The sequence below is a fragment of the Triturus cristatus genome, chromosome 6 (genome assembly GCF_964204655.1).
Source record: "Triturus cristatus chromosome 6, aTriCri1.1, whole genome shotgun sequence".
NCBI classification, from domain to species: Eukaryota; Metazoa; Chordata; class Amphibia; order Caudata; family Salamandridae; genus Triturus; species Triturus cristatus.
In genome coordinates this window covers 102337516-102350201 of record NC_140589.1, presented here as the reverse complement: position 1 = coordinate 102350201, position 12686 = coordinate 102337516, and the positions used below count along the sequence as shown (strand labels likewise).

Sequence of the window (12686 nt, the reverse complement as noted above, 5' to 3'; positions counted from 1 at the left end):
AGCTACCTATCAGGCCAGTCAGGTAAAGGTCATGAAACCTGATAACTGCACCATTCTCGGCAAGCCTTTGATATCGTGCACCCTGTCTTGTGGGACAAGCATGGTCCACGGAATGCAGGTGTTACAGTAGGACAATTATGCACATTGTAATGGGGCTGTGGGTGGCCGGACTCCTCACTTCGCTGTTTTGCCAACCCATGCATATATTCGGGTAGCATCCACTGTGTTACAGCTTGAAAGGAACCCTGAGTACTAACCATTTCTGAAGTGTTAACTGCAGAGGTACTTGTTTGACTCAAAGGTCAACATCATTGGAGTCAGCACAGGAAGCAACAGTTCAAAGAGATGCTGTGAAGTGTATTTTCCAACCCCCAGGCTCACTTTCCTAGCCCAGTGAAGTGGATGTCAAGGCTTTTGCCACCAAATAACCTCCCCATTAACTTTACTTGGGTATTCTTAAGTGGAGGATGTTTGGGCGAAGGAATTTTGTTAATTTCTGACCATAAACTCTGCACTTGGGGTTTCAGTGAGCTATACAGTGTTCCCCAAGAGCCTGCCACCATTGTTGTAGGGGGTAAAGCAGGTCACAGGATGGCTCCTACATTGTATGTGCCTCTTCTGGAACAGTGAATTGTACTTTGTTGATGAACATATTTACTGCTGCTTGGTTCATGATCCTCATTTCTGCATCTATTTGTACATATTTAATATGTGCCTCTCATCTGAATTTATCTGTGTTTATTTTGCTTGCTGTAAAAGAATATAGGTGCAATTCGTGTTTTCCACATTTATTTAACCAGTAATGGTGTGAGCACTTGAATACTTTCAGGCTTTAGTGCTAGAAGCAGTCTTATTTTAAGCCACATAAAAACATTACCGTTTACAGTACAAATATATGTGCACATTTGCAGTTAAGTAAGGAAATCCTTTCTCTTTTATACACCACATGTTGCCTATCTGCTCTAATTTTGATTTGCCATCTTTATAGCATAGAGAGTCCGCTAAACAGATCTCCAACTTTTTGCATTTTTTCAGTTTTTTTAAAAATAAAGACAGGAATACACGTTTTTTTCGGTCTGTCTTAATATATAAAACTGAATAAACGTGGAAAACGGGGTGCCTTAAATTTCGGACTCCCGGTTTTACGGTATTTATTTTTTGAACATTTCCATCTGTACTTATCCATATTTATTTTTTGCCCATCTTAATGGTATTTATCCATATTTTTTGTGTGTTTTGTGAAAAGATGATGTGATAACTCATATATTTCCACATTTATTTAATGGATAAACGTGCACTCATACTTTGATGCCTGTCACGTTTTAGCAAATTACACAGACAAAAATAATAAAATAATACACACATCAATCAATTGGCATAATAGCACAAATAAATGTTGAGATATGCAGTAGTTAATGTAAGCAAATCTCTGAGCTTTATAACTCCTTATACTGCCAATATGTACAGCAATTGACCATGCTGCCAATATGTACAGCTACTGGCCTGAAAGTCAATAATCTCAGCATAGAGAGTCACCCAAAAGAAGCCAATTAGTTGTATTTTTCCACTTTTAAAAATAAATACAGACAGGAAACACAATGTTTTCTGGCTGCATTTATCTGTAAAAATCCGTAAAAACGGAAACAGACGCCCTGATTATATTAAATTTACAAAGTCAACCCCCAAGTTAACTCCAGTGCAGCTCCATTAAAAGTTTGGCCTAAGGACCAGTGTTGGAGAAAATCTTAACACTTGGCGCATAAATTCTACAAAAATATTTGACGTTTCTATTTGACGCCTGTAGTTCTGTCACCTTCTGCTTTACCGCTTGTATCATATTTTTAACACAAACCTGTAGCAGGACATTCGTTGACCTGATCATGAAAGAATACTGTATACAAAGCTATGTTTAAAATTCTTGAGTTAGTGCCCCAATGTATTTGTCGACGTTTCAGTTCTTTTATATATAATAAATCTGACGGATCCTCATCAGAAAAAATTTGTTCTACGTACAGCGGTAATGATTCCTGCAAATATTGTAGTGTTAGCTGCTTCTTTAAGTAGGGGTTTGATTTGATCATTTATTGGAAGCATTTAAAACACATGTAGTACACTGAGCAAACATTCTACTATGTAGAGTAACACAGTACTCAAGTCAGTGGACTGGGGGACCTCACCAAACCTGTACGTATCTCCACGAGATCATTCGCTTACTCCAGTCGAGCTTAACATCTTTTCTTTCCATACGATTCCAGTTCAGCTTTTGCCAGCGGGACAGCCTAACATTCAGGGGTTTGCCTACACGTAAACCAACAATATTAATTCTGAGTGTGTTAGTTTAGATTGTTAATCTACAGTGAAACTTAAGCCAATACTTTCAAGAATACTTTGGTATTTGCTTTCAAAACATTTTATTCACATTCATCAGTTTAGCTCTTTACACAATCAATTACTTCTGCAAAAAACACAATTTGCAAAAATGTATTCACTTTGGGATATCCGCTTCGCTCTTGTGTACACAGTGTAGTAGAGTGGAATAATGGCGTGAGTGGTTAGTCGTACTGAAAACATTACAGCACTTAACCAGGATATCCGAGTCACTGGCCCCTTCGTCGAACAACCGGAGATCGATCTAACCCATTCTGCTCTTTCTACCCTAGGGTTCCTGGCGCCCACATCCATGTTCACATTTGTGGTGCTTGTTATAACCATTGTGATCTGCCTCTGTCATGTTTGCTTTGGACACTTCAAATACCTCAGCGCTCACAACTACAAGGTAAGCTGGGATACGCAGGTCCTCGGGCATGGAGGCACCTGCGCTGTGGGCGTGATCTGGTGTGACTGCAGGTGTAGACCAACCTCTGTGATTTAATAATGGACACTAGCATTGCAGATGCATCTCGATCAAAGAATAGGTCGCTAAAGACCAGGGGTGCCTTTCTGAAGTTGTGAGCTCACGCATCACCCGTGCTCACTGCATCCCACTCACCACCATCGCAAACTCCACTTCTGCTGCGAAACACGTTACAGATGCAGCATCGACATTACCCACTGAACACTCGATAAAAAAATGAATTGCTGCCCACATACCACCCATTGTAGCCCATGCATCAGCTGTGACTCATGTACTGCTCAATGCAGTCCTCACACCAGCCTTTGCAGCCCAGAGGGCGATCCACGCATAAACCCTGGGAGCCTCATCCTCATTCTTAGGAGCCCCACATCCACCATGACAACCCCCCTGGCACCAGATTCATCATCAGTGCAACATCTGTTCTGCCAATTGTGGTCTTTGTTCTATTGCTGCCCACACACCAAGCATTGATGCCAAAATATCACTAATGGCAGCTGAGGCATTGCCCGCTGCAGGCTCCGTACTGCTGCAGTTGCCCATTGCCCAGCACATGGCAGCGTTTCCTGCTGCAGCCCGCACATCGCTTATTGCATTTCAAGCACTGGTCATTGCAGGTGCAGCATTGCCCATTATAACCCATGCATCTCTATTTGCAGGTCACACATTGGCTATTGTAGTTCTAGCATTGAGTTGTTACCCCTGTATTTTAGTAGACTTTCTGAGCCCCTAATGAAGATTGACATCTTTTTGCAGAAAAGGAAAATTGACAAGTGCCTCTCACCACCCCCCTGACCTATTCTCTAGTGGAGAAGGGGTGCTAAGAGTGAGGCAAACCCTCCAGAGGCTTGCTTGCATCTTAAGGTGATTTAGCGGGCCCCATCCTGAACTCCAGAATTAGCACAAACCCAAATATTTTTATTTTATGATGTTTTAGACATTATTTCTGTTTAAATCATGTGAACAAGAATTATCGTTATAATACAAATCTCAGCAATCAAAAATAAGGGTGAAAGCTAGATGCACCCCAAACATTGCTCATCACACATTTCTAACCTATTAGTATTAATCCCTAATTATATTGTATTTAGCCAGTTAACAACTTGATGTATTAATCTGTCCCAATTTTTGCAGAGTAATGTTAAAGCCCCCCACAAAACCTGTATGCCACTGGGACTCGAATCAAAATCTAAAACAGAAAATTGTAAAGCAAACGTTCTGTAAACATGAAGCAATTTGAAATTGGATTAAAAAACTAGATTAGTATCCTCAGATATATTCCTGAGAGAAGAGGAAGTGCATCAAACAGAATATAGGACGGATGATTGAATTTAAAAGCTCCAACCTACAGAGTGAAATTAAAATGTTTATTTTTCTGAGTAGTTGTTTGTGAATTGAATAACATATTTAATCATCTATTTGTCTGTGGAATGGTTGTTTCTGTATTTTTTATGTTTTGTTTTGCAGTTCAAATCATCGAAAATTCTTAGGCTGAGGTCCCCAGCTTCCAGTAATGACTTAGTGAGTGTCCCTAGATTCCAATAATGATTCAGTGGGGGTCCCCAGGTTCCAATAATGGTTAAGTGGGGGTCCACAGAAGTTAGAAGGTTAAGAACACCTTGTGTAGATCAACAGTGAAATGATGGAGCATGGGATAGATGGTACAACTAGCAGGTGAGTCGAGAAAAGGTACATAAGGGATCGGAGGAGAAGCCTATGGTAAGAAATATGATAAAAAGGTTGAGCAGATGCTAAATGCAGAAGGAAGAATTGTATATTAGGAGAATCAAGAATGCAAAAGATGAAAAACATGCAGGCTAGTGTCTACATATCAAGGTAGAGCTTAAACAGGTGGGTTTTACAGTTTTGCATTTAAATTCCACAATGTCAATGTGCAAGCACATTTCTAGTTACCTTACAGCAGAGAATGAAATGATACTTCCCTGCCTTCATAATGCGAGTCACAGAAAATGTGCAAAACATAAGTGACAGTTTAGCACAGATCGTGGGCTCTGTAACTCTTTACCAGAAACAAAGAAAATTAACAAAGGCTTGGATTAGACCTTACACATTGGTGTTTATTGGATGATGCAGTCAAGTTTTTTCATTTCTCCTACCACAATTGTGTTCATATTCATCGTGACACACGCAGCATTATCAAACGTATATAAAGAACTTGCTTCCTTACTGCAGCATCGCCCAATGTTGTCACAGCATTACACACTGCAGCCAAGCAACAGACGTTGCAACCCCAGCATCACCCATTTCATCGTATCCGTTCTCTGTGGCCACCTTCGAATGAATCGCTCATCAGTCCCTTCAACACACGCATCACCTATTAAAATGCGTTCTTGACTCATTGCAGCCCCAGAAATACCACTTGGAGTTGAGTGTGTCTTGCAAAATGGCTATGTTCAGTTTCAGTTAAACTGAAAGTGGATAAGGGGCGTTTCATACTTGGTAGACCAGCAACAGGTTGAGTACAAAAGTGCCTGTTACACCTACAGACAACATTTTCAGCCTAAGGCTGTGTGGTAGCCACAGTCCACTTGTAACTTGCTTTTATATTAATTTGCCACTTTCTCTCTCTGCAGACTGAGCCAGATGGGTTGGACGGCATGCAAAATGGGCGCCCAGCTTCTAACATTTCGGTTCCAAAATCAGCGGTGAGTTTACTGACCACAGTATCTCTGTTTATAGCAGCATTTAGTTATAGCACAGTAAGCTATGCCATGGCATCCGAGGGAGAGGAAGTTAAGGGATTTAAAGAAAACAGGGGAAGCTTGCCAACAAGGAGGGACTTAATGGGGAAGCGGAACCTGGACTAGAGGCAGGGGGAGATCAGCCAGAAAGCAGGGGTGCAATCTAGTCGGAAAGAGCTACAGACATGGGATTACAAGCAATGCTATAGACTGAGCAGTCACTCAATCAATCAAGGATTTATAAAGTTTGGATAATCACCAGTGAGGGTCTCAAGACGCTGGAGCAGCTGACTGCTTTGTGGTGATCTGTTCGTTCGAACAGTCATGTCTTAAGTCCTTTCCTGAATTCACGGAACGATGGGTCCTGAGGTGCAGGGAAAGGTCGTTCCAAGGTGTGAGAAGGAGCGTCCTCCACTGTTGCTTCAGCGGATCCGGGGGTGTCTACGAGTAAGAGGTAGGCAGATCATAGGTGTCTGGTTGGTTGGTGGAAGGTCATGTGTTTGTTGATGTATGCTGTAACTTCGTTGTGCAGGGCTTTGTTTGCATGGGTCAACACCTTGAACTGGCATCGCTTCTAGATCGGGAGTCACTTCTTGAGGTGCAGTGTGATGGAGGTCCGTCCGGGGAGGTCGAGGATGAGTTTTGTTACTGAGTTTTGTATTGTCTGTAGTCTCTTCAGGAGGCGTGAGGTGATTCCTATGTAGAGTGTGTTCCTGTAGTCCAGCCTGTTAATGACGAGTTCCTGTGTGACAGGCCTTTTGCTGTTGACTGGGAGCCACCTGAAGATCTTGCAGAGCATGTGTAGGGTGTGGTAGCAGGTGGATGAGACTACATTTACCTGTTTCTTCATTAAAAGCTTGCTGTTAAATATGATGCCATGGTTGCAGGCGTGGTCTGTCTGGACGAGGGATATGCTGAGTTCAGCAGGCCACCTTGCATCGTTCCATGGCGAGGTGGTGTTCCAAAGATGAGGACTTCTGTCTTGTCCTTGTTGAGCTTGAGACAGTTGTCCTTCATCCAGTCAGCGATGTTCATTCATCTGTGGAAGTTGGCTCTGGTGGTGGGGGTTATTCTGACAGCGATAGGATGAGCTGGGTGTCCTCAGCGTAGGAGATGATGTTGAGTGTATGCGACTTGACGGTGGTGGCCATGGAGTCATGTACATGTTGAAGAGGGTGGGGCTGAGGAATGATCCTTGGGGGTGCCCCAGATGATCATCTTGAGTCCCAAGGTGAATGGTGGGAGACGGATTCTCTAGGTTCTTCCGGTGTGGTATGAGGTGATCCATTTGAGGGAGTCTCCCTCGATTTCGATGTGGTGGAGTCTGATGATCAAGATGGTGAGATGGTGTTGAAGGCAGCTGACAGGTCCAAGAGGCTGCCATTTTGCCCTGATGTTGTCAATGGCTGCAATCAGGTCTGTCTAGGTGCTGTGGTTGGCATGGAATCTGGATTGAGAAGTGTCCAGGGGGTGATTGTGTTCCAGGTGTTTGGTGAATTGCTGTTTGATTGCTTTCTCAAGTACCTTCGCTGGAAAGGGGAGGAATGTGATGGGCTGGTAGTTCTTTGGTTCTGCTGGGTCGGCGGATGGTTTCTTCAGGAGGGGCCTCACTTCAGCGTGGTTCCAGTCCTCTAGGAAGGAGGTCGAGGTGATGGAGGTGTTCAAGACTCTTTTGAGCTTGTCGACAATCATCTTACTCCCGATGTTGAATTTGTGGTAGGTACAGGGGTCCGTGGGTGTTTCTGAGTGCATGAAGTTCATAATGGAGATTATGGCTTGAGTTGTGAGAGGCTCCCAATAGGTGATCAGTTGTTCGGGGTTCGTAAGCATGCTGATGCTGTCAGTGGCAGGGGTTGGGGATTGAAGTTTGCGTAGATGACTGAGATGTTGCGGACGCTCCCGAGTGCAAGGAGTTCATAATGGAGGTTGTGGCTTGAGTTGTGTGAGGGTCATTTACCGTATGTGTGCGCAGTACAGTGGTCTTCCCTAAACATTTGGTAACCAGCATGGAACGATAACACACTGGATGAGTTAAATGAAACACAAATGTAGAAACAATGGCAGAGTCTCAATAAGTTAGGAACTCAATTAGTCTAAACATGTCCACTATACATGGAGGGGAATTGAATTTTTAGTTTTTACATAAATATTAATTTCCAAAAGACGACTTACTCAAGTTCAACCATTAACCAACTAATTTTGTCGACTTCCTTCCTTCCCCTGTGCTTAAACAAAGCCCTAGAGCATCAGAAACCGATGTACGAAAACATCTGCAGGGCTAGTGACGCCTTTTGTTCCACTTGGTTGTACCTCTGGGCTCTTCAGTCTTAGCCATAGGCCACTGTGCTTTGAAAAAGGAAAGAGTCCGCATCAACCTTTATGGGTGTGTCTTTTGATAACAGTTTTTTGTTTATTCACCTATTAAAGACAAAATTAGTTCCAGGCAACCACGCTAAAATCCATTTGTGCTTGTTATTTTACAGATCTTGTCAGTAATTTGAGGTTCTCATACTAGCCTCCCATTGTGAAAGAGTTTTGTTCTCTGTAGAGATTTAGATGATAAGATTGGTTCCTTGTGTGGGTTGACATGACAGGACTCTGCCTTGGATAACATTTGAGTGAGATAATGGTAATGTCAGACTTAAACTACAGTATATTATAGTAAAACATTTTACCCATAGGAGGCCTTATCATGATGATATAAAGAGCTGCATCTCAACAGTTCTCAACAATCTGACTAAAATAAGCTTAGGCATTCATCAGGTGTGGTGTTGCCTGAAGCATGGTGTACGGAAGAGGCATCTAATGGCCCCAGAGGTGTTCCACAGGTGTGCATGTAGGCTGATGGATGCTGGGCTAGGCTAGGAAGGTGTTGCCCTAAGGACTGCAGGCACTCTGATTATTTGCAGGAACATTACAAGCGGGTCAAAGGAGCAGAGTAGATCTCCAGCCCTCGGTCAATCCACAGTTGAGTTTAAGAAGCCAAAATGTAAAGGGCAGGGATCTGTGGGCTCGAGGCCAGGAGACACAGCCTCTATGGGGACTAGAGTAACCTTCTATCATTACTTAAGGGTACTCCCTCTATCAGTTCTTTTATATAACCAGGGTTCACTTCCACAGAGCCTTAAGGGTAGCTGGGGCCAGCTGTGTTTTAGATGCATTCGGAATCAGTATTGGGTGATTTGTGGTACAAAATGGGTTACAGCAGATTGTGCCGTTAGACAAGGGTTAAAATTAACAATATGTTCTGGTAGATTGTCCTCTTGAAGCAGAGTGTTCAGAAACTAGAACTTTACAAACAAAGCTCCAAAGGATCACCTGTCCGGGATTACCTGTCAAAGATGCCAGGGGTTACTGATGGGTATGTCTTATTGTTCGGTTGGGCAGTACACTAGACTAAGATGCCAGGAGTTACTGATGCGTATGTCTTCTTGTTTATGCATACAGTTCCCTTCATTGTTAATGGCTGATCGGTGTGTCTTCTTGTCCCATTATGCAGTACCTTTCAGTGTCCAAATGCCAGGGAGTTACTGCTGTGTATGTCTTATTGTTCTGTTGGGCAGTACACTTGACTAAGATGCTATTATTTACTGATGTGTATGTCTTCTTGTCTCCCAGTAAGCTCCATTACCTGAGATGATGTTATTTCATTATGGTTATATCTTCTTGTCTCTTCAGGCTGTACCCTGCACTATTTTAGATGCCATGGGATACTGATGTGTATGACTTATTTTGTCTTACGTTCTCAGATGCTAGTACTTACTATAGCTGTATAGTCTACTGTAGCGGACTATACCAGCCATTAAAGGCCCACTCCAGCGCTTAAACAAGGCAATGGGCCTTTAATGGCCGGTATAGCCCAGCTACAGTGGACTATACAGCTATTAGAATATTCCACCCCATGAGGGTAGAATGTCCTAATAGAGAAGACAAAGACATCAGAGATCGAAGGGGTTGATATCCCCTTCGGCGCCAAAGCCTTTTTTTTTCACAGCTGTGCTTTGAATGTTCAACTGTTAATAGCCGCTTGCAGGACCAAAGCTGTTAACTGTTCAACATTCACAGCAAGGCGTGGGAAAGGGGGCTTAAGTCAGCCTCTGTTTTTCCCCGGCTAAACTGTTTTTTGTAGTTCAGCCAAGTCAGGGAGACCCAGGAGCTGAGCAGCATTCTCCCCTCCCTCCTTCTGAAGCCCCAGTGATTCTGTGAGCTTCAGGAGGGAAGAAGGGTGAAGGCTCTCTGCTTTTATCTTTTCCCCCTACACAATCCATATATTTATGGAGAGGCAGGGTAAAGAAAAAGGCAGAGGACATTAGGATATTGAAATGTTGAGAGCAGCGGGCCTATACCAGCTTATATCGGCCACCGCTGCTGCCTAGCTTTCAGTGGAGCTCCCAACATCCCAGTGTTCTAATATAACCTTTAGCCTGTTGCTGATGGCTATACCGGTTTTTAAAGGCCCTGAACCCGAGTTATAGAGTAATGCATTCTAAATTAAAAAGGAGGAAATATGAAGGAAAACACTGGAATGACGGAGCCCTGGGCTTATACCAGTCATTATAAGTCCAGAGCTGCTCCGTTTTCTTAAATGGAGCTCTCAACATTCCAGTGTTCTAATGTTGTGTGTGTCCTCTTGTGTCGCTACACAGGACCCTTCACTGTCTAGGGTGCTTAGGGGGTGTGTCTTCTTAGTTTGTCATGTTTAACACTTCACTCTTTTAAGATGCCTTGTTTTCCCCCTACAGCAGAAGTACATTGCGCAGGTGCTGCAGGACTCTCCCGCGGAGGGCGAGGCGGCTGACCGCGATGAGACCGAGGAACAGGGCTCCCAGGATGAGGAACTCATCAACACTGATAATATAAATGAATCAGACTACCAGTCGTGCGAGGACAGCCTGATACAGAACGAAATACACCAATAGCGGGAAGAGGGGAGGTATGCGGGGCAACCGACAGAAGGCCAAGCAGGAGGGAAGGCTCAGTCGCTGAACAGAAGGAGGCCCGACGTACTACAGCTGCAGCATCCAGAGGAGACAACAGGAGAGGGTGCCAAGTCTTCTAGACTGACCTGTGTTGTGCTGAAGGATGGTACTTTCTCCCTTTGCCCTTCTTCCTCCATCCCTTTCTCAACTCGCTCCCTGTGTGCTTGTCCATCTGTGTATGGAACAGACATTGTAGTCCACTCGTCTAACACTACTGAGAACTGGAAATTCTAAGGAATAAGTCTTCAATGTTTGCTGCTGAATTGTGTAACGAGAGTACGGGCTGCTTTTGCAGACATTTAGTTCCTTTTTTCATAACCCCATTCCCTTCAACCACTCCACCCTTGATGTCACAGTGAGAAGGCGCAGGAGTAGAGCATTTTTTCACAATATCCTGTACAATCCCTTCCCTCTCTACTCCCTTCTCTGATCTCAGAATCACATTTCTACTTTATTGACTACTTACTAGATGAAAAAGAAAAACTGAACAACAAAAAAACCTAATAAACTATGGGAACACTGTTGCGAGAAAGGCAACAAAACCCGCTGCCGGAGTAATCTCTGTGAACACTTCACCTGATTGGCTGTAAGAGGTTTACAGCACATGTCTCCTGAAGGACCCTGCCCGCCGTGCCTGATGGATGCCCTGGTGGGACTGCTCCCCGCTTCTCTGTTTTCTGCAGTGTGATCGCCTATGGTTGCAGGCTTCCGCCTTTTGTGGCTGCCTCCAGGATGGTGTCATGTAACCTAACCACAGCAGATATAGCTCACTGTACATTAGCAAGCATTGTCTCAGCTCCTAGTCCTTGCATCACGTGTACCACTGCATAAAATGTCTCAAGCAACAATGGATGGAGGCAGAAGCAGCAACCTGTACATACAGCTTGTGATCTGTGGGGGGAGGGATGGGTTATATTGATGTCTGGCCTGCAGTGTCTTCTGAATTCCTGCACCGTCCGACCCCAGGGGCGAACCTTGTCTTTCTGTGCCTGGATAATATCTTCTTAATATTAGGTCATTCATTCACATGGGATTTTTTGTATAGCCAGCACTCTTTCAAGCATGTTGATCGTTTTGTGTCTTTTTATTTTTTGTATTGCGCTCAGGGGACCGGAAACAGGTGTAAGAAAACCAAATGAAACCGAAGTGGGTTGGGAGACTTTATACGCACTGGTTTGTAGGGTGATGGAGCAAGCTGATTGGGGCAGACTTTCTCAGACTTCCTGTGATGAGGTGTCTGTCCAGACAAGGCCATGTTTGTTTTCTACTGTAACAGTGAATGTAGAGCGGGCGCTGTCTTCCAGTGCAGGGAGATCGCTGCAGGCGGAGGAGAATGGACAGCTATCTGTGAGAATGTAAGGGGAGGAGACAGTTTCTTGTGTCATTTAATGTTTGACCTCATTATTACAGTCTAACAGCATTAAAAGCAAATGTGGGTTACTTGGCCCTCCTAAAATAAACTTTTACAAGCCCTGTGTCTGTCCATGAATTTCTTCTACTGCAGCTCATGCTCTGAAATGTTACATGCAATAGGATACTCCTATTGGCTGTTGTTTCCAGTCCTAGTTCTTTGCCCTCAGGTCTTAAAACACAAATTGTAAATGAAGGCGGACTGGAGGCCCTTCGAATCGTACACCTTGGTGATAGATGCTGGGAGGAGACAGTCCCATCACTCATCATAACCAAATTTCAATTGTTTTTCACCACTGGGAATCCCAACTACCAAAGAAGGCACCTGGGTCACCAGAAATGGTGATCAACTCAATCGAACCCAAATAGCTCTGAGGAAAAGCTAGAAAAATGTGCCCAATAAGGAATGTCTGCTTGAGCTGGAAAAATGGAAATATTTCCCTGCAAGGAAGTTGTTTTACACCACATCCCTCAGCCCTATCATGGTTTTATATCGTATTCCCCAGCCCTAATTTAAAATTCCGAAAAATACGGATGTAATATGAATCTCCTCCATGCATAAACCAGTGCTGTGAAAACGAACCAATTAAAGAAAACGTGGGATCCACGCAAATGGAAATTGACTTGGACAGGGAGTGGGACTTAGTCCACATCTTGTTTTGCAGCTTGAACCTATCCTGGATTCATTATAAATTTCCATTATTTTGTCATCTGGTGGATGGATCAAGTAATCCTCTTTTGTTG

The 12686-nt window shown here is 43.7% G+C and overlaps 1 protein-coding gene across 6 annotated transcripts in view; it reads left to right on the top strand.

Annotated features, from left to right (window-relative positions):
* Window positions 1-12007, top strand: part of TMEM63B (transmembrane protein 63B) — a 417772-nt gene extending 405765 nt beyond the window's left edge. For 5 of the 6 annotated variants that reach the window (XM_085610287.1, XM_085610283.1, XM_085610285.1 and 2 more), the window contains 3 exons: window positions 2661-2776; window positions 5446-5517; window positions 10296-12007. In XM_085610287.1, coding sequence (XP_085466413.1) covers window positions 2661-2776; window positions 5446-5517; window positions 10296-10472 — 365 coding nt within the window. In that variant the 3' untranslated portion in view covers window positions 10473-12007. The remainder of the gene's footprint in view (window positions 1-2660; window positions 2777-5445; window positions 5518-10295) is intronic. The other variant, XM_085610286.1, reaches the window with a different exon arrangement.
* Window positions 12008-12686: the final 679 nt, after the last annotated feature.